General features: G+C 42.4%; 1 protein-coding gene across 1 annotated transcript in view; it reads right to left on the bottom strand.

Moving 5' to 3' along the window:
• The window catches only part of lmo7a (LIM domain 7a), a 48571-nt gene that overhangs the window by 5937 nt on the left and 19187 nt on the right, over nucleotides 1-23447 (bottom strand). The window contains exons 6-23 of the mRNA XM_085435680.1: nucleotides 18671-18701; nucleotides 17658-17771; nucleotides 16527-16746; nucleotides 15705-15954; nucleotides 11419-11442; nucleotides 10644-10758; nucleotides 9656-9795; nucleotides 8509-9190; nucleotides 7842-8093; nucleotides 7368-7482; nucleotides 6167-6328; nucleotides 5188-5372; nucleotides 5009-5072; nucleotides 3688-3744; nucleotides 3391-3432; nucleotides 2591-2619; nucleotides 1987-2091; nucleotides 226-312 (exon numbers count right to left, since the gene is read on the bottom strand). Of these exons, the coding sequence (XP_085291806.1) occupies nucleotides 226-312; nucleotides 1987-2091; nucleotides 2591-2619; nucleotides 3391-3432; nucleotides 3688-3744; nucleotides 5009-5072; nucleotides 5188-5372; nucleotides 6167-6328; nucleotides 7368-7482; nucleotides 7842-8093; nucleotides 8509-9190; nucleotides 9656-9795; nucleotides 10644-10758; nucleotides 11419-11442; nucleotides 15705-15954; nucleotides 16527-16746; nucleotides 17658-17771; nucleotides 18671-18701 (2674 nt within the window). The remainder of the gene's footprint in view (nucleotides 1-225; nucleotides 313-1986; nucleotides 2092-2590; nucleotides 2620-3390; nucleotides 3433-3687; nucleotides 3745-5008; nucleotides 5073-5187; nucleotides 5373-6166; nucleotides 6329-7367; nucleotides 7483-7841; nucleotides 8094-8508; nucleotides 9191-9655; nucleotides 9796-10643; nucleotides 10759-11418; nucleotides 11443-15704; nucleotides 15955-16526; nucleotides 16747-17657; nucleotides 17772-18670; nucleotides 18702-23447) is intronic.

Below are 23447 nucleotides of genomic sequence, written 5' to 3'. Positions count from 1 at the left end.
TCACATGACTAGACACTGCTCTGCTCTCCCTTTCCATTTCTAAAGGGTCACATACAAGAGAGCGTGCCCACATACTCCATGCATAATTATAGCAATTTTAGATCAAAGCTCTTTGGATACATTTAGATAAATTAGTGCCATGAGTCACAACTTACTGCCACCATTAAATACTCTCCAGCTGATTTATCAGCTCATAATTAATACAAAACAAAACACTTTTGTTACCTGTTTGGGGACCGTGCTTGTAGAAATTGCCTGCTGAGCCTTGAGCCACTCTTCCTGCAGCTTTTCCTGATCACGCTTATATTTCTCCTAAAAAAAAAAAAAAATGAAGGTGAGGTCAAAGGTCATCTCATTTAATCCAGTCAGACATACAAAGCTCTTTCTAAAACAACACATGAAACTTCTATTCATTATAGATTCCATATGTAATTTTAAAACAGAATAATTAGGTATTGTGGCTGTTATATTGTTCAGATGATTTCTCAGCTCACTTACGTGTTATCTAACTATTCTACACATTCTAGGGAAACCTGCCCAGAGCAGGAAGTCCTGCTGGAAGATCATGAAATCAGGCTGCTTAACCAACAGGGAACAAGCCTGCCAGCATTAAAAATCCTTCCCGGCTGCAACGGCACTCTGCATAACCACCTTTGATCTCCATCCAGAAATAGGCCCCCAGAAAAATGTTTTGACATGATTCTCCTACACTAAAGTTGGATACTCGGCGCACACTTAGAAGCTCGAGTGCTGTCTCCTTCTGTTCTGAGCCTGTTAAGAGCAGACGTAATTGAGGATTTCCTAGCATGTCAGTAACTTCTAATTGTCTTTTTAAATTAAGGTTTCTTCCCCCCCCCCACTAACCCTCAACTGGATAAGTGGATATCCCCACCCCATCTGTAATTACAGTGAGTGTAGTTCAACTCGTAATGTGTTGTGGACACATGATAGTTTGTCACTTGGGTTGTAACCTCTGACGGGGGGTTTACCTTATGGAAGCCAGTTTTAAACATCTGGGGACAGTTTTGTACCTTCATGTAATGATGCAGGTGTTTATTGGCTTACTTTATATGTTTTTAATATTATTTATTCAGATTAAGAAATGGAGTGGCATCAAAAAGGTACATATCAGTGCCTGTGAGGTCCTGAAATTAGCCCTTAGCCATTAGGGGGTGCATTTGAGTAGACTGTAAGAAAAAAAACACTTTCACTGCAGTGCTGTTTCTCACAGTGCAAGATAAGAAAGATATGAAATCATCATCTTCTTTCAGTTGCTCCCTTTAGAGTTTGCTACAGCAGCTCATGCTCCTCCATCCTCCTCTGTCACACCAACCTGCATGTCCTCCTTCATTGCATCCATAAAACTTCTGTGTCCTTCCTCTTCTTTTTTTCCTTTCCTGCCTAGCAGCTCTATATTCAACATCTTTTGCCCAATATATCCACTATCCCTCCTCTGCACATGTCCAAATCATCTCAGCCTTGCCGCTCTAATTTTGTCACCAAACCGCTCAGCCTCAGCTGTCCCTCTCACTTCTAATCCTGTCCCTCCTGGTCACTCTCAATGAGAATCTTATCATCAACTCCTCCTCCACCTCCTGCTGCACCTCATGCAGTAACCCATGCTTTACTGCTCTGTGTGAGGGAAATTTTCTTATTCGTTTCTCTTTTACACCTTTGGACGCCTACTAGGAGTAACCCTGCTTTCTCTTTTACGAAATTAGTGATTTCTTTGATATGTCAGGCTGGCTTCCAGACCAAAATGACTGGCTGTGAATCAGAAGTTAATGACAGTGATTTCTGCCTGTACATACTAGTCTTTTTTGATACATACTGAGGTGCAAAAACTCATCAATAAGGGTAAAGGGGAGGTTTTCAAATGTCATCTTTATGGGGGATCTAGGCTGTTGTAGTCTGAAGAAATAAACTGACAGTGTTGTGTGCTTGAACTCAACATTACTAAATATACAAGAGTACACCTTCACATACCTGTAGGAGGCGCTCTTGTTCCTTCTGCCACTTCTCTTGTCTTTTCCGCTCCTCTTCTGGGTCAAAAGACCAGCGACTGGAGGGAGTGATTACGGGAACCGGTATCTGAAGGCAAAAAAGGAAACCACACATAGCAAATTTACCTCGCAGTTGTACAAAACTATCGCTGAACTTTGTTGCTTTGAAGTCCGCCTGCTTGTGCCATATAGATGTGATGATACTTAAATAATAATCTCTTAAACACCCAGTACTTATCTGCTCTTGTTTCACAACATTTCTACATGCTCCTGAAGGTGAGATGAAACTGCAAATATGCACTTGCACTGCACCGTCTGTACTTTATTTATTGTATTTTCTTATCTGGTTTCAAAGCTACACTAAAAAAGGTTCCCTATAATCACTGTTGAGTCACTAAAATGCTAAAAGACTGAAAAAGATGTGTGAACCTGGCTCTAAAGTGAACTACAAATGCAGTCAATGTGAGAGGCTTAACAGCGGCTCTGGGCTTTGTAATTACTGCAGTATCTGCTTTCAAAGATGTTGTCATACTAGAAGAGCAAACATAAGAGACAAAAACCGGCCTTTATGCACTGACACTACTCACATCTGGCACTGCAGGCTCTGATCCTCCTCCTAGAACAAGAAAGACAATCATTCAGTCGATATCTCCAGGCAGGCACAGGCAGAGCAGTGAAACATAATGTAAAAATACACAAGCGAGCCCTCAAGACATGTAACACAACAGCGCCAAGTTGACGGGCTTATTTAAGTTTCAACTTGATCTTTTAGTCAGGTAGCAGTCAATCAAAGCAAATGACAATTGATGTTTTCAGAAAAAGCCCCCCAGCAGCAACGGTCAACATTCACCCACTAAGGCTTATTGATTCTCTCAATTCAAGCTCACCCACTTGTTAACATTTGGATTGGATGCAGGCCCAATAGTTCTGAATGGGAAAACCAATAAACTGATTGTGATGACAAAAAAGATCAAACCAGAAAAAAGAAACAAAAAGAAACCAGCAGCATGCACACAAGCAGAGAGGGGTCTGTCTCAAAGGCCAACAGATGCTTCGAAATATGCATGCCAAGAGTGCTTTTAACTTGCAGCAAAGTGAAAAGTGTAACCATGTGTTAAGCCTGGACACCATCCCAAAATACCACAAAGCACAGCAGGATTCAAAGGTTTGTGTTTGTGGTTGGTGTGCTGGAACCATGTCTGAAATGCTGTCAAACTTAAGGGGAAATGCGTCATGTCACAGATTATTTTTATTTCATCTGCAGGAGGTCTTTGAGTAGAACCTCCTTAAAAATAACATCAATCTTTCTGGGTTTGAGCAGCATGTCAGGGTCCCGGGCTGTACCAAGTGAATGTGAGGAGGTCAATGCACACACAGCCCTGTTTACCACAGAGGTAGACCAGCGCACTGACACTGGACCCTGAGCCACCTGAAGGAGGGAGGGGGCACAGCATAAAGGTTAAGCTCTGGCACCAGACGAGAGAACATGAGACAACAGAGCCATCGAAAAATCAAAGTCACGAGGCTGCCATTGATACGAAAACATGCAAAAAGTCCTCGAATAATCTGAGGAATTCAGAGAGACAAAAGCATAGAGAATCCAGCCACCAGGTTACACAGAAAGCATAATAAATACGAAGAACTGTCCTACATCTCTTCGCTCAACCTTCCTTGTTTTTTTTACCTTGTTCAAAGAACTCTGACCTCCGCTTTAAGTTTTTCAAAGATATGGGTTCTGACTCTACATGAGAGATGGAAAACAGAATGCAACAAAAACATTAGAAATAAGTTAAACCTGACCTAACAGCACATACTGATCATGTCATTCTGATAAAGTCTATTACAACCAAAAAAGTTGGGACACTATGTAAAATGTAAATAAAGACAGAATGCATTCATAATGGAAAACATATCAAAATGTTTAAACTAAGAAAATTGACACTTTTAAAAAAGGCTCATTTTGAGTATGATGGAAGCAACACATCTTAAAAAGTCAGGACATGGCCATATAAATATTTGGGAACTGAGGAGACAGGTTGTTGGACTTCTCTAGCTGCTCAACAGTCCTGGGTCTTTTTGTTGTTGTGTTTTTCATTTTCATGATGCTCCAAATGTCTTCAGTGGTGAAAGGTCTGAACTGCAGGCCAGCTGAGGGCCGGACTCTTCTACTATAAAACCACACTGTTGTACTAGCTGCAAATATGTGGGTTAGCATCTTTTTTGTAGAATTATGCAAGGCTTTCCCTGAAAAATCCATTGTCTGACTCTTAAGCTGTTGCTCTAAAACCTGGATATACTTTTTGGCAGATGTACAAGCTACCAGTTCCATAAGCAATAATCCACTCCCACACCATCAGAACTGAGCGCTGATACCAAGCCACGTGGTCCTTCTTCTCTTTAAACTCAACGACACAGCATCCATGTTTTCCAACAGGAATTTCAAAGTTCGATTTGCCTGACCAGGGGAAAGTTTTCCACTTTGCATCAGTCCATTTTAAACAAACTTACATGAAATCGTTCCACAATTTGTAGACAGTTTTTCATCTTTACTGCCGAGAAGCTCTGCCTCTCTAAGATCCTCTTTCCATACCCTGTCAGGTCACTAATCTGTTGCTGTAAAATCGGGTTAGCTTAAAAATTTTCCTCAAGTTGTTTCTTTTGTACCACTTACATTTCCCCCTCCAAACTTCTGAGATGTGTTGTTATCATCAAATTTAAGATCTACTATCTTTTTTCTTAAAATGGGATATTTTCTCAGTTAAAACATTTGATATACTTCCTGTGTTGTACTGTGAATAAAATACGGTTTTATGAGACTAGCAACTCATTCCAGTGTGTTTTTTCACATTTTACACAGCATGTCAACTCTTTTGGAGCTGTACAAAGTAACGTGAAAAACAAGACAAAGTCAAACCAGCAACTCCTACTGATGTATTTTTGTATTCAGTCCAGAAATAATCAAGATCAATTTCATAACCTTTCTGACTGTGCGCTCTGCTCTTTACCTTTTTTCCTCATGGTCACCGGCTCCTCTCGGAAACCTCCATTAACTCCGTTTGAAGCCACTTCCTGCAGGGAGACATCGTGGGGTGCACACTCATTAAAAAGCCACCAGGCTGGGGAACAATACAGAAATAAAGGCTAATCAAGTCTGAGTCAGTCAAGGTGATTCTGAGTCACTTACACTAACGGGATGAGCTGGGGTCTCTTTGAACGTCAGCGTTTCTGCTGGAGTGTTTGAAGTAAAATCCAGGCTGGAGCTGATTGTGCTTTTTTCTTGGGAACCTACAAGCATTGGATGATCCGTACTGGTCAGATTGATGGTCTTATGGCTTTTAAATGGCAGGGAAGGTTGAACTCTGTCCCAGTCTGCGCGCAGACAATGTAACAGCATAAAAATATGATGTGTTTGCACATAAACCATGTGTTTTGTGCGGGTTTTTTTGGTTTTTTTCTTGTTGCCAGGCTTCTATATATGTGAACATATACAACGTCTGCATAAAGAAAGCTATAAAGCAAGGGGATAAGCGCGCTGTTATGTTGTTATTATAGAGTGCAGCAGGGGGAGACAGAGTAACCCCCTTCCCCAGCCATGCAGCCCATTAAAGCCCCCATTAACCCAAACACCGTTTCTAATAGGCTCACAACCACTGGACACCTGTAATTAACTAATATTGTGAGTTAGTTAAAGTTAGCAATACTGTGTGAACTAATGTGACACTGATAGTCCAAAATAAAGTAAACCTGTAACAGTAACACTGAAAACACCACACACTTATAGGCCTGTAGATCTGAGCTGGGTTAGTTCTCTAGAAGGAAAAACACTGGGGTGGAATAGCGAGCAGAAAGAAGAAATAACTACATAAGGGGGGAAGAGGGAAGCAATTAAACAAAAAAAATCCCACAGAAATCAAAACAATAACAGTCTTTCTTCACCAGATGAGCAAAGATAACTCACAAGTCCTTCATCATTTAGCCTGTCATGAGCTCATTTATGGATGAATTCACAACAGGCTACAGACCAATTTAGAGTGTCAAAACTGTTTAGCAACCCAAGCAGCATAAGCAGTGCTCCCAGTCCGGGAATGCAGCCCTCAAAAACTTTTCACTTTCCTTCTCTGGCTGTCACGCAAGCAAAAACAGGCAGGGTTCAGACTACTCACTGTTCTGCCCATGACGCCTTATATCCATGACCAGACTGCCCTCCTGCAGAGCCTCATCCATGTGGGACTTCCACTCGGTGTAGCTCATGTCTGCCACCTTGTGCCCGTTCACCGTCAGCACCTTGTCTCCAGTCTGAAGCTGGCACATCTCAGCCGGGCTGCCTACAGTGGGCACAGGTCAGAGTCATAAGCTGAAATTTTACTTGATTCCACACTTGTTTTGACCATCATAATTCCCACTTGTGTTTCTTATATAAAACTGGGAATGTAATGTCACTAAAACTGACTTTTGGAAGACAAGATTTCATCCCACCTGTTTTATCCCCCTACAAAAAAAGCTCACAGTTAAACAATTCAATGTTATATGAGCATTATTCTTCCCAGTTAACATGTAACATGTAAATGTAGGTACACACTATCTATTTTGTCTAACAGATAAAAGCTACAGAGTCATACTTACTCTTCACGCCATATAAAACATGCCTGTATTTTCAGTAGAAGTCCTGGAGACACATTCCAGCTTCATGAAGATCATAATGTCAAATTTTAGTTAAAAGTGTTTTATGGAGTGTTTGAACTGCATTTTTTTAATAAACGTCTTACTTTATCAGCATGCCAGTGTCAGCATGCTAACACTGGCACATTTACAAGTGTAAGCGGTAATAAGAATAAAATGAAAGATCAAGCGCTACGCCATACAGAGTCTGCAGATACAGTGAAATAAGCTGTAAGCAGGTATGACAAGGCTATATTCGTGTATTGCTTTGGGCTGTTTGTATTACTTTACTAATTTATTTGGCATGCTGTGATGTGCAGGTGGGGAATCTCAGTAGAAGGAGAGGCTCAGACCCAGCAGATCTGACCCAGATAGAAGCTGCCCTACATACAGTGAGTCAGGCATCGCCACTGCAATGGACTCAAAAACCTGCTGACAACTAACCGACCGAGGCTGACAGATAACTGTAACAGAGCGGAGCGCTGGTTGTCAATATTACCACTGTACTGTATCTGTGAACAGATCAGTCAGTTCTAGTGAGAGTGAAAAACTTGCATTGTGTGTCTGATCTATTTTCTTCGGGGCCTATTTACTGCGAATGCTGTCAGTTTGGCTGACTTTCACACATTATGTTGGATGGTGGAAAAAAAACATATTACTTATGTAATACAAATCCTTAAAAAAAGTATTCCTGTGAAGTGCTACCTGGCTGGATAGATGTGACACAAGCTCCTGTTGAGTCCCAGGCTGCCTGGAAACCGAAATCTCTGCTGCTGTTGGGCTTCTGGTTCAGGCTGATCCGCATCTCACAGTAGTTCTCCTAGAAACCAGACGACATAGGTGAGTAGAGGTGAACTTTAAGAGTACAAATGTGGGCTGACTTCCATTTGCTCTGGAGATGCTTGTCAGGGTTGGCCTGCTTTGGCAGGGAAGCCTTCCATTAGTCATTTATGGCTGTTGAATAAATGCCAACCTGTTACTATACTTTAGCTACTACACTACTCCTAATGAGCTCATGCATTAAGTTTTACTGACTACTTACCACAAAGCTAAAGATACACTAATAATGCTGAAAATTTAAAAAATTCACTAAAAGAAACGTGTTCAGTTTTTTTCATTGTAACCAACAGAAAACAAAAAAAGCTTTACTGCTTTGTCAGCAGGAGGAGATTCGAGTACCTGGCTGGTTTCTTTGGCTGGAGCAGGAGGTTCACTCTTGACCTGTGGAGGTACAGGTGTGACGCTCTGAGCAGAGTTGACGCTATTCCCCGTAGTCGCCTCTTCCTCCTCCTCTTCACTGCTGTGTGCTGAGCTAGACTGAGCTTCGTCCTCAGAGGTCATGAACTGATGGTACCGACTCGGCACTGATGACTTCTTAGAAACATCGACGTTGCCATTGACGCGCTTGTGTGAGTCGTCTGTCTGTGCGGGCTGCATGTAGAGTGGCAAAGAACACAGCCGTTAAGGCTCAATTACAACAAAGTGTAAAATGAACTTTAACAGCAAAGGGCTGCTGATTAGAAAATGATAGAATTTACTCTAAAAAAGCTGGTAATTATGTTACCAGCTATTTTTTAAAACATGTGTTAAACAGTTTCCTGACGAGTAACTAGTAATGAATGTGGAATAGTCTGAAAATAGCAGCTCTGGTAGTGGAGTTAGCATAATAAAACCACCAGCTTCATCCATTATTCACACTGTAATCAGATATGACTCCTGGGCAATACTGATGTAGTGAAAACAAATTACCTGCCAAACATTTCTTACTTCCAAACAAACACATCCTTCCCTCTTGATGTTCTTGTGCTGTGCTGGTAGTTTACTTGTAAAACTATCTAGTACTCACGGTAAAGCCTCGGGGAAGAGATGTGATGCGTGAGGGCTGGCTCCCAAAGGGCCTTGGTGTGACAACTGAAGTTAGACGTGCGCTATCCGATCTCTGGTAGGTCTTGGGCAGGGAGGAAGAAACCCGAGACACCGCGGGAGGCTTGGGTTCCATTGAGCTGGGCTGTGCTTGTGTGTGCAAAGGACCAGAAGAGAGGGGCTTCACCTCAGTCTGTGTGCCAGACAATGCAGGGCTTGGCTCAGGCACCTTTGGTAGGGAGCTAGAAGAGGAGACAACAGTTGGGGCCTCCTGCTTCTTGGCTGTGCTGGCGCGCTCTGAGTCTGTACTCCTCTGCAAAGGTACAGCTTCTGGAGACGGGGAGCGGTTGAATGAGCTGTAGTTGTTTGGAGTGATGGTGTTCGTGATGGAGCTGCTTAGTGCGGGACTGTCCACGACTTCAAGTGAAGTGGGAGGGGAAGCAGCCCTGCCGGTAGCTGGGGAAGCGATGGGAGGTTCTTTGTCATTCACAGAGGGCTTGGGGGGTTCATAGGAAAATTGGGAAGTGTCAATTGTGTAGCTTCGGCTAGGAAGAGCTCGGGTACGTGGGGCAATGACGGGTTTTTCAAATACGTTGTCGTCGTTGTCGTCTAAAAAAGAGAGAGATCCAAGACGGCTGCCAACGCTGCTCTTTCTTTTACCTTCTCTGTGGAGCGAACAGACGAAGAGAAGGTGGGAGGACATGAGAGGCAAATAGGTACAAATTGGACTAGATGAATAAAGTTAACGATGAATGTGGGGGCATGGAGTGTTAACGAGGACAGCAGAAAGCGGAGCACGGGCAGAAATAAGAGGGCAAGAACGATGTGCACTTAAATAAAATGACCGGCACGTTCTAAGCCATGATTGAATAACACTTTCACAGTGAATCAGTGCACAATTACGGTCTCCTCATTCACTCTTGCCCAAATAATCACATAGTCTCTCTTAATTACAGACACTTTTTCATGTGGTTACCTTAGCAAATGGTTCCCCTCTGATGGTGAAAGGGTTTAAAAGAGGAATAAATGTAGTGAGTGTTCCTTTTTGAGGAAAACCAGAATCACCAGAAATTAAAAGCAGAAAAACAACTACAGCAGTAAGTCTGTTGGACCTGTGTGTTTTTCCTCACCTCTCCTCTTGCATCTCCTTGAAGGTCTTAGACCTTTTCTCACCGCCGTAAGTAATCTGCTCTATCTTCTCCCTTTCCTCCTTCTTCTTTACTATATCAGAGTTGACACTGCGACGTCGGCTCTTCCAGTCGCTCAGGGCCTGCAGTGCAAAGAAGAAGCCCTCATCACCTCATGCAACATATCTCAAAAAGTCAATTTATAAGTACTGCAGATAAAGCAGACTGATTGTGTGCGCAGAGCTAAGTGTACAACTGAGGACAGTGAAGTTGAGAAGGAGGGAGAAAAAGATGTGAAAAAAGAGAACACCTTCAAATGGAGATTTGAAGGTGTTCTATTTGTGTGCTTTAGGCTCCTCCCGGCTCACTTCCCCTGTGTATTGGGGGCTGTGTGACCCAAATGCTGCTTTAAGACTCCATTATTTTGCTATGACACCACACTAGCCCAGTCCTGTAGTGTATATGTGTATAACTTTTTATTACTATTAACTTTTTATTGCTAAGAATGAACATGCACAATGGATCAGCAGTGTTTAAATTTACTGCAGCACTGCCATTTGGAGCTTACTTTCCATTTTCACTGTAACTTGAGAGTTAATTTCAGAGTTAATCGACTAAGTCTTCCTTACATCATTCCTTCATTTCACATTATTTCTACTTTTTTCGTGCATGTAGTGATTCTTGCGACAATTTTTAATGATGCAGGTCCATAGCCAGAGGGCAGTGCTGCTCTAGTTAACATCTGAACACCTACAATTTCAATCCAAACTGTTCTTTTTTCCACCCTGCAGCTATCCAACACACCAAAGCACCTGCTCCCCTGTTCGCCTAGTAGCACATATGGATCTCACAGATCTGTGTGACTCATCTTTCGCCTCATCTGCACTGCAACCAAACTTCTTTCTGCCCAAGCAGGCATGTCTTGAATCATATAGCAAGAAGAGTGGGCAGCTGACAGATATCCTCAAATATCAGTGCACATTGTACTCACATCCTGCCACTTATCCTCGCTCTGTTTAACCTTCTCACGATACTTCTGCAGCTCTTCGTAGCGAACCTGCCGGATGACCGCGGGGTCGACGTGCACATCACTTGTTGATTTACTCCTGCGGGGGGAAAAAAAGCAGATCAAGCAGACTTTTTTTTTTCAAAGATCAAAAGGCATCAGAAGTTTAGCTGACAGGTGGAAATCCACTCCAGATATGCATGCACAGTCCTGTGTATTTCCATCCTGTTAAATAAGCTGTAAATACAAACACATAACGAAGACACTGCAGTTCCACTGGGTACCTGCCATTAATATTTTTGGTATCTGCAGTAACTTGTTAGTATTCAAACCCAGCACACCAGCTGACCACCAAACCTTGAGGGTGATATAAGCTCAGGTTAGTAACAGTCTTTCCCATCATGCAAAAGTCTTTAAAGCCCCACCTTATGGAGAAATAACTTAAATAACTTCACCTACCTGTAAAGTTTTACATACAGTGTGTCATAACTCTCACTGGGACACACTGCAGTTTAGGCATGGACCCACTACTATTATATGTAAGCTGTGTCAAAAGAGCTTTGTGGAGCAAAGCCCACCTCCCCTCACCTCACCCTGAACTTGGCTCTGAGCCGTGAAACAGTCAATGTTGTGTGTCAGCGTTTAGCAGCTAGAGAGTGAGAACAGCAGCACAAAAAGCAGGAGGCAGCAGCGTGCGACCATAAGAGGGCAGAGCAAATGCAAACGTGCCACTTTTTTTGTTTTGTTTTTAGAAACTCACCCGTCTGTACCCTCTTGGCGCTCTCTAGGAAACCAGAAAAAAAAGCCACAGACAACAAAGTCACATTTATACCGACTGCAGTTTGACAGTGAGTCAGTGAGTGCTTTGGTCAAGAGCTTGAGACCAATTAGAAGCTATTACACACCAGCTCGTTCACAGCTAAGAGGGCTTCAAATGTATAGAGGGCCAGCTAGGACATGACTCTGCTTGTTTTTGTTGTTAATATCAAGAGGATTAAAGTTACACTAGGCTGAGGAAGCGTGTAGACGTGTACCTTTCCCTAAACAAGGCTGCTTTCTGCAGACCCCAAATCCATCCATCCAAATGGGCTTAATTCAGGTTAAACGGTTGCTGTGTGTGTGCTTTTGTGTGTCCGCTCATGTGCAAACAGTACAGTGAAGATTTGTGTTCAAGTTACTATGGGCATGAGTCACATCGTCTTTCAGAGCTGTGAGGAATTTCTATAGTGCTTCTTGTTGGCGCAACAGACACGACTATATTTAATTTGTTGGACTGGTGCAGTTAGAGTGTTGGGGATGTTATGTTTGGATACTTCTCAGCATTCAACCTTTGCACCCTTTCTGCTGCTCTCTGAGTTTCACGGACCTGTATAAAGTTCCTTGTGCTGAGTAAAAGCAACACTATGCTCAGGTCAGGTTGGACTTTAAATTCCCATATTGCACTTTTCTACTCTGCTTGAGCACTCGCGGGTTTAAAAAAAGAATCAGCGCAGTTACTCACAAGTTGCTTTTTCCTTTTATTAAGCATGAATGTTTTAATTCCCATATGTAGGTAAACTGTCAGATAAGAAAAGATGAAAGGCAGATTTCTTTTCAGGGCTGTTTCGCAAACGATACACCAAATCATTATGGTTTTTAAAAAAAATCAATGCATCACAACTCAAAATACACAATCTTGGTTGGTTTATTGTGCAGGTAATGTCTCAGTCTTTACACGCCATGAGTTTGAGAAGTAAAATTGACCACATCAAGCACTCAACTCTGAGGGAACAACAAACATTTAGAACAAGTTCTAAGCTGCTGTTGTGGTTAATTTCACCACATTTTCTTCACTCTTACTTTGAAATACCCATGTCTGATCAAGAAACAAGCATTTAACTGTGTAAAACTCGCCTCGCTGACTGTGAAGGACTTTAAATCAAATCTCAGCCAGAACAGAACAATTCAGTATCAAACAAAAATTACTGAAAGTCTGAAATGGCACAGAAACAACAAGACAAACATGCAGGAAAAAAGTCTACAGCCACTCTTACGTCAATCTTTTTTTTCCTTTACAGCTTCAGAGCAGCTAGCCTTTCCACCAAAAGCCTTTTCTTATGTCTTAACTGACTAGCTTCCCTGATTGCCTGCCACTTCTGCAGGTCCTCTTTGCTACAGGAAGAAGGCACTGAAGGGGTTTTCTGACTGGCTGATGAAGCGGAGCTCTGGCTCTGATCAGAACAGATTCTGAACTTTCGAATTAGCATGTCATCCGTTTCAGGACGGGTCTCCTTATCAACTTCATTCAGGTTCGGTATTGCTGCTTTATGAGTCAGGGGACATGGGGGGCAGAGGAGTCTGGACTTGAGGTCAGGAGGCAGTGCCCAAGGCTCTGGGATGGGCATCGGGGCATAGTTGTCAGGTGCTCCTGAGAGTGGTCGCTGTTGCTGTGCCTGCTGGGTTTTCTCCCTACGAAACACCACATCGTCCTGCTCAATATCTGGGAACTCAGTTTCCTCGGCGCCTCCACGAACGGGTTTCTGGGTGACAATGTTGAGCTGCGGCTCAGAGGTGCAGCGGCGATGTCTGCAAGTCAGCAGAGTCTTCAGTTTAGCCAAGTTTGTGTTGGACTGGAAGGCAAGGGTTCGCCTGGCAAACATGTCATCATTCTCCAAGTCCGGGCAAATACTTTCATAATCAATGGGGTCCGGGGGCTCCCGGGGGTCTTGGCGCCCCAGGAGCATCCACTTCTCCCCTTTCACCAGTCTGGGACCTGAGGTGGGGTCCACAGGGGCAAACACCAGTGGGGGGGTCTCTAAGAGAGGGGACTTGGGATGCTGTGGAGGAGTGTGTGGTTGAACATGAGGACTGCAGAGTAGGCAGAAGGAGAGAAAAGGACAGAGAGGTGGTGAGTGCATGCGTGTGAACCGGATCAAAGAGCAAAAAAAGGAGGAAAAGATACAACAAGCAGCCACAGTGGTGACATTTGATTCAAACAGAAGTTGATCAAATGTGGATTTTACAGTCACACTGTTAGGAAATCAAACTGCAATGCTGCTTTCTACAAAAAAAAAAAAGGAAAAAAGAAAAAGGAAAAAGTCTAGGCTTGAATAGGCTGTAATATAAATAGATTAATATTGACACAGCCTATTTCCACTAAGGTCAAAGGAAGCAAACTACATTATAAAGCATGTTAGGGCTGCTCCCGTCGCCTGAGGATACATTTTATCATTAGTATTATTTTCCAGGAGCTCGTCAGAAACAGAGCCCCAACAGGAGTCAGTTATATTTTCTTATAAAAATCTGGATGCTTTAAAATATTCCAGCATCATCACAATCATGCAGCTGTATCGACCTTTTCCCCACAACAAGGGTGGTGTGAGCTGAAGCCTCGTGTGTGCGGGTATGAGAGGGAGATGGGCCAGAGGGAGAGGGGGCGGAGGAGAGCCAGGGGCTGATGTCACAGTCTGAGTCATCTGACGAAGAGCCTGACTTCTTATGGCTACAGCCGACGAAAGAAGAAAGGACAGAGGAAGACAAAAGGTGGATGAAATTAGAGAAGAAACAACGGTAGGAAAAGTTAAAGGAAATATAGGCTGGAATCTGGAAAACAGTGAACCACAGAATCACAGATTTCTAATCTGAAAGGTTAGATTGGCATGCAGTTATTTAAGGTCAGCAAAATCAAGCTATAGATAGGAAGAAAGAAAGGATTGTGTATATACGAGTATAAATGTATGCCCTCACACACCTGAAGCCTTGTATCTTCTTGTACCAGGGTCTCCTCTGAGAGCCCAGTTTGATCTTCTGAATGTGAATGTCTTCTTCTGGTGTCCAGAATTTGGGTAAGAACTTGTCATAAGATACACTACTTGTAGGCAGAGGTTTGATACCCATCTTACGGGCATAGAGATCATCTTGGACAGGGTCAGCATAGCCCACCTCATCATCCTCATCCTCAGAGTCGTCATATACCTCCCTGAACAAGCTGTCAGTAGACACGCCTCGGCGGTGGTCCACCCTCACTGAACCGTGCCGGGGGGGTTGCATTTCCCCTCTGCTGATGCTGCTGCTGCTCAAGAGAGACAGCCAACCACAAGTGTCAAAACCTTATTTTTTGGCACACAGGTCACACCAAAAAAAAAAAAAAAGGATATATATATTTGTCCATCACAACAACCGCAAATGAAATGACGCAAGGAATATCAAACCAATGCAAGCTCAACGTCAAGCTGGGAGGCAAAAATTGATTTGTGGACTTGTCCTGCCAACTCAAATCACTCCTCCAAGCTGAAAAGAAGCAAATGAGGGCATGCTATATCTTTAAAAACGCAAAGCTCTTTGAACAAAAGCACCAAACTGAAGACTGCAAAATTGTTAGAGGCAGCACACTATGACAAAAAGCCACTGCTCATGGTTACAACTAACCATGCAAACTGAGGGTAAGAAAAGCATTCTTGTTTGCTTTTATCAAGCAGGCACATCAAAGTCACGCCGTTGCTTCATGTTCTCTGACCTGAGGCAGGCCACGTTTTGTTGAGGGACAACAGTGGGAGTTATAGTGACCTTGGGCAAGGTGTCCCCCCTGCCTCCAGCCACCCGTCCCCCAACCTGAGGACTGATGGGTAAGGCGAAGTTGGTGGGAGGAGCAGGGGAGGGGCTGTGGAAGCGCCTACTGGCCAGGTCATCCAGAACGAGATCGGGGTCCGGTCGGTCTGTGTCCGAGTCACTGCCACTTTCATACTCGCGGGCCCACTGGAGATGCGCGTCAGAGAAGGCACTCTGGGATACTTGACTGTCTCCGTAGCAGCCAGGGGACACCCTTATTTCACCAAGGCAGTCATTCCACAACAAAAATGAGAGACAACACCGTCGGCCATTCATAGACAACACAGCGATGAGAAAGGAGAAACAAAGAGCTACCGAGTAAACTTCAAGCCTTTGAAGCACGAACATGGAGTCAAGATATCTTTTGTTATAATAACCAAAAGGTAAGAGGAATAAAAAACAGCTCAGATGAGAAAGAGCACCTTCAAACAGAACAATGTGCATGGATTGTTGTGCTACCTGGTGAGAGAGCTTTCATCCTCTGCGAAACTGCTGCTGGCCCAGCTGCGCCGGTTGTCCTCATTACGTTCGGCCCGTTTCTTCCTTAGTGGAGCAGGCACGTAGCCAGAAGCTTTGTCTTTAGTGGGCAGGAACTGGTTAAACTGCGTGGTGGTTTTCGGTGCGACGACTGCCGACCGGCGGTAGCTGAGATTGTCCTTGTTCTCGGTCATCTTGAAGACAGAGTCTGCCTCGGTATCGCTACAACAACCTGGACCATGAAAGAGGAAAAACAGGTGTAAGGATTAGGGAAGAAAGTGGGAGAACAGAGAAAAGAGCGAGAGGAGTATATTGTGTGTTTTGGCGTGACTTTGGATGAGTAACAGAGGGGTGCAGGGTGTGGGGACAGAGGCCTCCTCATTTACAGGCCGGTGTGGACGGCTGTGGAATGTCTCACTGACCTCCACTGTGCATGGAGGAACTGCTCTGAGATCATCTGCCAGCAGTTTCCCCTTCTTTAAGTCAATATCATCACATGTTGGTATTCACTTTCAAAAGCATACCACTAGGTGGCAATAGGCATTTGTTTTCACAAATGGGTGTCAACTCTGTGGTTCTGAGGCAGTGTGTCTTCCCTGTTCACAAATATTTGAGTTTCTACACAGATGAGCTGGATTATAAATATTCAAGCAGAGAGACAATTTGAGAACAAACAAGCGAAAAGCGTGAGAACCACTCTCTAATGTCACGCTGTGTCCTGACAAATAATCAGCTTTAGGAAGATAAAAAGAAAGACGAAATTTGTCACCAAGATGTGGATGGAAATGAAATGATGTCTCCTACCCTCGCTGCTGCCTTTAAGAGTGGTGTCAGATGAGATGCTGTGGGGTCGGGAACCCAACGAATCCAAGCTGTCCAGGGAGTCGTCCCTCCTGTGTCTACCACCACCACCTCCTCCTCCTCCTCTCAGATGGGAGAGCTCCTCTCGCTCAGAGTACCAATTGTCTCCAAAACCGCTGTCTCGGACGTTGCTGCTTTTCTGACTGGAAGAATCCTGCAGAGCCTTTCACACACACACAAAAACATTCAGATAATAGGGTGCCAATTACAATATTTATCTCCACTGTGTGTGTGGTGAGATCTCCCAGGTAGAGAGTGAGTGGTCTGTTTTGTCTGGCCTCTCATTCTCGCAGACAAAGTTACTATAAGCATACGCTTCCATACCATATATAAAGGAGTGCCATTTAAATGGGATAACTTCACTGTTTTCTCTTCTCTCCCATCTTTGTCAAAATAAACAGTGTCACGATTCGCACGCCCTCGACGGCTGTGTTTACTGCGTGAAAAGAATGTCATCGCACATAAACGCATAAGCAAGCCCCAGACGAGCAAAAACTTGTCAACCACTTTAAAGAGAAAATGATTTTCACATCTGTAATCTGCCAAATCCTACCAGACAATGCGAGTCCGCAAAGCAAACTCAGCCTAACCCTGCGCCACTGAACTTGGATTATCGTGGCTAAACGTACAAAATACGCTGCATCCCACTGCTATTACTGAAAATCGGTGGAGAGGTCTTGCACACCAACCTATAAATCTATGTGAAAGCAAAGCGCCAAATTCAACACTGGCACAGGCACGGGCGGAAACGAGGCTTCTTCAAGAAAAGACGTGGCTATTTTCACTTGCAAAACTATGCGAACAGCATGTTGTAAACAACATTAAAATAGTTGAGTCAAGGGATCGGGTCTTTTATGACTCTACGTAGCTTTGGTTTTCGTGGCTAGCACACTGCGTCCCCCTCGGCCTATTGCTGTCATTCTTCTGCCTCATAGTCTTCATACCAGGGAGGATACAGTAACAAGACAGCGGCTATAGAAGAGGATTTCTAGTCCTGCCATTTCTGCTGTCCACAAGGAAATTCAGCTCGTGTTTCATGAATGAGATAGAGAGAACACACTTCTGGGAATTTACCTTGTATAGTGCTGTGCCCAATAAACCCTCAAATGCCTTGAAGTTCAAGTAAGGTCCATCATAGAAGCAGTCACACTGAGCTCTTCTACCTAACCAGTAAATGGTGATCAATACCTGGAAAGAGAAAACAAAAGAGATTATACCTTCATTATTTTTATGAGAAACCTATATCTATACATCAGGTTATCACTACAGCTTTACCTGTACAAATGTCAGGGATCAATGTGCTGTGCAGTGCTAAAGCAGTCGATTGTTATGATAGTTGCAGCCCTGCTTTGATGAGGGTCAGATCACCTAGAGCCATGCTCTAATTTCCAGGCTCATCCAGAATACTCTGTTGTTGTTTGTCTGTGCATTTATATGCTGGACAGGAGACTGGTGCACTAAGGCAAACAGTAAACCAACAAAGCTATAACCCCATTACACATGATACCGTTTAAAGTGGCGTGTCAGCGCTTTGGTTTTTTATGTCAGAAAGTTATCACGGTTGGTGTTGACTTTTTTTTTTTTTTTTTTACATAAAAAGGGGCAAACATCCTCTAGTGAACATGTATACATTCTTAATGAATTTAAAATTTTAAAGTTATGAGGTGATCATTTGTCATTTTTTTCCTCAATTTATTCTGTAGATGCAAATAAATTGCAGTAGCTGTTTTTCGGCATTGCACCTAAATAAAATAAGGAGGAGAGGTTTACCTATCTCCTTGCATGACCCTCATTAAAGGAGGTTAAGTGTAGGAGGTTATGGCATTCTTGTGACCTGTGGAGTTAAGACTTTAAATGTCTAATCAATACATTCAAATTGTGAATCTGTGAAGCATTATCACGCGAGTCTCTCAGTTTCTTCCTCCTTTGTCTAACCTTCCAAAAATATGAGCAATAAAGCTCTATGTGGCATTATCTTTGCATTGGAATAAATATTTATAATGACAAACTATTATGGGATTCTATAAGCCAGTTGTAAAATATCTGAAAATGAATAAAATATATAAAATAAAATAAAAAACACTCACATTTTTCAGCCTCCTGCTGGTCTCTTGATCCCTGGGAGAAAAACAGAAGGTTCATGTGTATGAGAGAAGATGAAAGTAAAAAACAAAACAAAACAAAAAAAACACAGAGCATCGTTGTTGAGTTTATGTGTCGGGTAGTGAAAGAGCTGGAAACTGAGAGCACAGTCCAGACTATTGCCAGCCTCGCTCTCACACAAAAGGCGGTGAGAAAAACAAACACATATTTGTGGGGGGAAAAGCCATGAAGTAAAATGTTGAGGCTTAACAATCCGTGTCACATCTGAGCACCTAATTTCAAGCTAATCGCAACATCTGAGCAATTGCGCTATCATTTAGTTAAACTTTAGGGACATAAATGGGTTCTTGGTCACGATGTGGAATAAAGATAAGCCCAGCAGCTGCTAATTTATCACCAAACAAGGCTCTGTTTAATATTTCACTCATATTTCTGGGGATTCAGAGTCAAACTGTGTCAGTAAGCCAACTTTCCCAGGAAACTGGAAGCTCCTGTGAAACCAAACAAAACTCACAGTCTCAAGCTGCAGCCTATTACCCTTGGTAGTCTGTGTACTTGTCACCTATCATGACCTTAATGTCTGTCTTGAGATGTTGGCAAACAGAAATGCATCATAAACAGTAACCATAATGATTTCACGAGAAGATTTACAGTCTGCTTTACATCTCCTGTTCACGTTGCACATTTCTGCATCTTTGTAATACCACAGGCAAACACACCTCTGTCTAACAATGAGAACTTGGGTTACAGCGAGACTTTTTCCATGCATGCCATGCATGCAATGTAACCAATAAACCTGCCAAGACAATGATGATGCTGTACATCAGTACCTAAAACCAGAAATGTTTAGGCTTCTATGGGTTTGCTGGGTTCAGATAAAGGAAACAAAGCAAGGACGGATATTTGAATCCATATTTTTCAGGCTAAAGGACAGAAAGGAACAACTGAATTGCTCAGTAGAGAAATAAGCGCTAAAAATAAACATGTAAATGCTGTTCTGAAGTACACTGCAGAGTACAGAGATACTGAGAGAAAATACTGTACTTTTTATTATTGTACTCTGAATGTATTTAATATATTAGGTTATTCTTAAGATTTTACATTGAAAACATTTTTTTTTACAACAAAAGCACCATGTAGGACTTAAACAGGTAGTTTCCAAACAAGCCAATGTCAGATGTTGCATATTCATCTGAGTGACCTCCCCCTTTTCATGGAATCAGATATATTGAATGAACTGTTCAAGAGTACATACCCAGTAACTTATGAAATTACTAAAAAAAAAACCCACTTTCTGTCAAGTTCATCATCATAAACTTTCAATTTCTTCCTCTGAAAGAGACCCATGAACTATAGTACCACACTGCATGTGGAAGAAGTAGCTCCGCTTGTGCTCTACAAACACCTTTTTATTTAACGGCTATTTAATTCCATTCAATTCAGTTTTACTTATATAGCACCAATTCTCATCAATAGTCGCCTTTATATTGTAAGGTAAAGACTAGAATATTAGAATATTAGACTCTATAATATTAGAAAGAAACTCTCACAATTACACGATGCCTATGAGCAAGCATTTGGCAACAGTGGAAAGGAAAAAAAATCCCCTTTATGCACTTTGTCTAACATTCATGCACCCACTCACACTCCAGTTTATGGATAGGGATCACTTCAGTGTTCCCACGTGTCAGCAATTAAACCACTGATGATCTGATTAGTAGATGACGTGCTTTACCTTCTTGAGTTGTAGCTTGTGGCTAGTGCAGTAGTTAACCCACTTGCCTTACATGCATATGAGCAAGACTAGGAGGAGAAAGTTTCCTGAAGTCACAAGCTGGTATACTCCTCACACTCCCTAGTTTATGTCAGGAATGGCATATGGTGTAAAACTCTGTATTTATTATGATAAACAGTATGTTGCTGACAATGCTTCTGTACTTCTGCTCGAGTATTTTTCCACTGCCGCCGGTACTTTTACCTATCTAAAGGTTCTAACACTTCTTTCACCACAAACAGCTGGATGGGAAGCTGATCAACTTTCCCACTAGCAAGCGTCATCTCACACCAGGGGTTTCCAAAATGCTGATTTGCCAACACTGCAAACTGAAATGGACATTTACCAGTTTGGAACACTGAGAAATATTTATGGCCCCAGTAAAAGAGATGGATAAAAAAAAAATGCCCTTGTGTGGCTTGGAACATGGGCACAAAGTCTAAGATTATAGCAGCGGCAGCCAGGTCCAAAAAAGTGGGCGTTGTATACCAAAACTACCAGCATTTCTCGTAATGCCCATTTATACACGAGCAGAGAAGATAAAATGGGGCTATTTCTAGTTCTCTGGAGCCTCGGGACTTTGCTGTAGCTTGTTAGAATCAGCTGAGTACTCATATGATTGAGCACAGACACTGCTGGAGTCTGATGCACACCAGTTCTAAACAGAAAGTACAAGCTAGGAAAAAGATACTCTAAAGTAGTATAATCAGTTTATTGTGATTTATTAGGTTTCAAGGGGGGAAAAAAAACCAAACATTTGTGTTTTATGCTTCTTTTTTTATATGTATCGTGGCTGCTAAAATATATGCAAGTGTCTTCTTGTGTGTCAAAAGAGGTAAAAAGAGGTTATTCAGGAAGTCATATAGGATTGGTTTATGGTCCTATGAAAAACTATACATGCTATACAGTGAGCAAACAAAGCTCTGACAGGAAACCATCAAGCTTGACAAAATTATAAGACAGTCTTATCATTCACAAGTGTTATTTGCTACATGTTTACACAGACTTTTGCACCACCACACTTTTGGCCAAGGCAAAGAACACGTAACGACCAATCCCTCATCACTTCAGACGGCGTTCTTTAAACTTGCGCCGCACACAAGTACCCAAGACAACACGTAGGCAAGTCAGCAACGTCTACTACACAGCCATTGGAAAGATAAACACAAGCCTCTACCTCTACAACCAAATCAAAATTAGTTTTTCCCCAACAAGATGTTTTTATTTACATGGCACAGTTTCAGCTATTACTATCAGCTACTTTAATTTGACCTAAAGGAGTCGAATAGTAAATGCTGCCAAAATTGAGAAAAAGGAGACAAAAGGGCAGAAAGAAGTCAGATAAACTGAAGAAACACAAATATTCAAATGTTACACAAATAACTTTCTAAGAGAGAGCAAAGGAAATTATCTAATTCAATCACTTCCCTGTGTTGTAACAGAGGCAGAACGATAGACTAAGTAGATAATAATAAAATCTACAGATAAATGTATTCCAACCTGTATCTGTCTCTAGTATCAGTCTGTTTACAGCCAATAACGACATCAAACCAGCTCGACCTCTCAAACCAAACACCAAAACTAAATTAGTGGGTGTGAAAGCGCAATCAGAGAGCATACCTCTGCAATGAAGATTACTTGCTCAGCCGCAATCCATAAATCCACATGTAACAGCATTCATCTATGTTCTTTGAGATTTAAATACAGACCCAGACAATCCCCAGCAGTACCCCCCCAAAAAAGAAAAAAAGACAGACACAAGGAGAGTTAAAATAGAGGAATCAGCTGTGGGTGAAACAGTGTCAGACATCATTGTGTCGTACTTATCAGGCACACTGCAGCCTTTGTGAGCGAGGAAACAGGGTGAGGCTGGTATTTCTCTCTCCAAGTTAACTACAGGGCACAAATATAACCCTTGTGTTGCCCTTTTACAGCCAGGGCTGTGTCAGTGGTGTAGAAACTTTATTGGCCTCTCAGCATCATCGCTCGTTTGGTTTCCCAATCTGCCCACGGTTCACGCAACGCTGTGACAAACAGTGATGGCATTGCCATATATTATACTATGGAACCAGAAGGTGCAGTTCCAGCTCGCTGAACCACACCCGAAACAACAACACACCGGGCACTGCGTCTGACTCCTTTGCCCCGAGTTCCAAACATTCAGATTTTCACAGTGAGCTTCAAAGTACTACCACAGTACACACAGAATGGGGTACAATACACACTGGTGGTGAAGAAATTCTGATAACAAGCTATGTAATCTGTACACATTTCTCTGGGAAACAACACTTTCCTTCAAATATGTGGTTTCTTATGCCATTGCATAAGAAAATACACACAGAGGTCACAATGCTTATTGATTATTTAGAAGAAGCTATTAACATTCCTCAGAGGACAATGCACCTGTCAATCTTGTGCAGTTGTTTTCTCTCTTTTTTTGGGTTGCAGAGCAGTCAATAATTTGCTTAATCAAACAGTGGAAAACAAATGAGACTTTGGACCCCTCTCTGTGGGGGACTTGTTCTGTCAGTTACTGGAAGTCACAGAGCAAAGCGATCACAACAGCGAGAGCAATTTGCAAATTCCACTATAAACGTTGTGCATTCAGAAAGCACTTAAATACATGTAGGCTAGCAAAGGCATCATCATAAAACTATGGTTTATGGACGGGCTGAAACTCATTGAACAATCTCTAAATCCTTAGGGCCTTATAAAACGGATTTAAATAAATTTTCATTTTAAGTTCAATTTAAACAAAAATCAACAAACAACTTTTTTCTTATTTTAAAAAATCCTAACTTTTGAGTGAAAAAAAAACCCTCTAAGCCAAGCTTATATATTTGAAGCAAGTTATTTTCTGCTGGTTATGTTTGGGACATGTACACAACCGCGTCGTAGCAATGCTGCTGAATTTCTATATCGGATCTAATAGTCCACAGGATGTAGCTAATTTTGAATAGTGCGCTTTTGGAGGGAATGATTAATCC

Source organism: Copadichromis virginalis, linkage group LG16 (assembly GCF_057382275.1).
Source record: "Copadichromis virginalis isolate Kocher_CV1m ecotype Utaka linkage group LG16, C_Virginalis_male_GT1.1, whole genome shotgun sequence".
NCBI lineage: Eukaryota > Metazoa > Chordata > Actinopteri > Cichliformes > Cichlidae > Copadichromis > Copadichromis virginalis.
The sequence above is the reverse complement of the archived record's forward strand: the minus strand, read 5'-3'. Positions and strand labels throughout refer to the sequence as shown.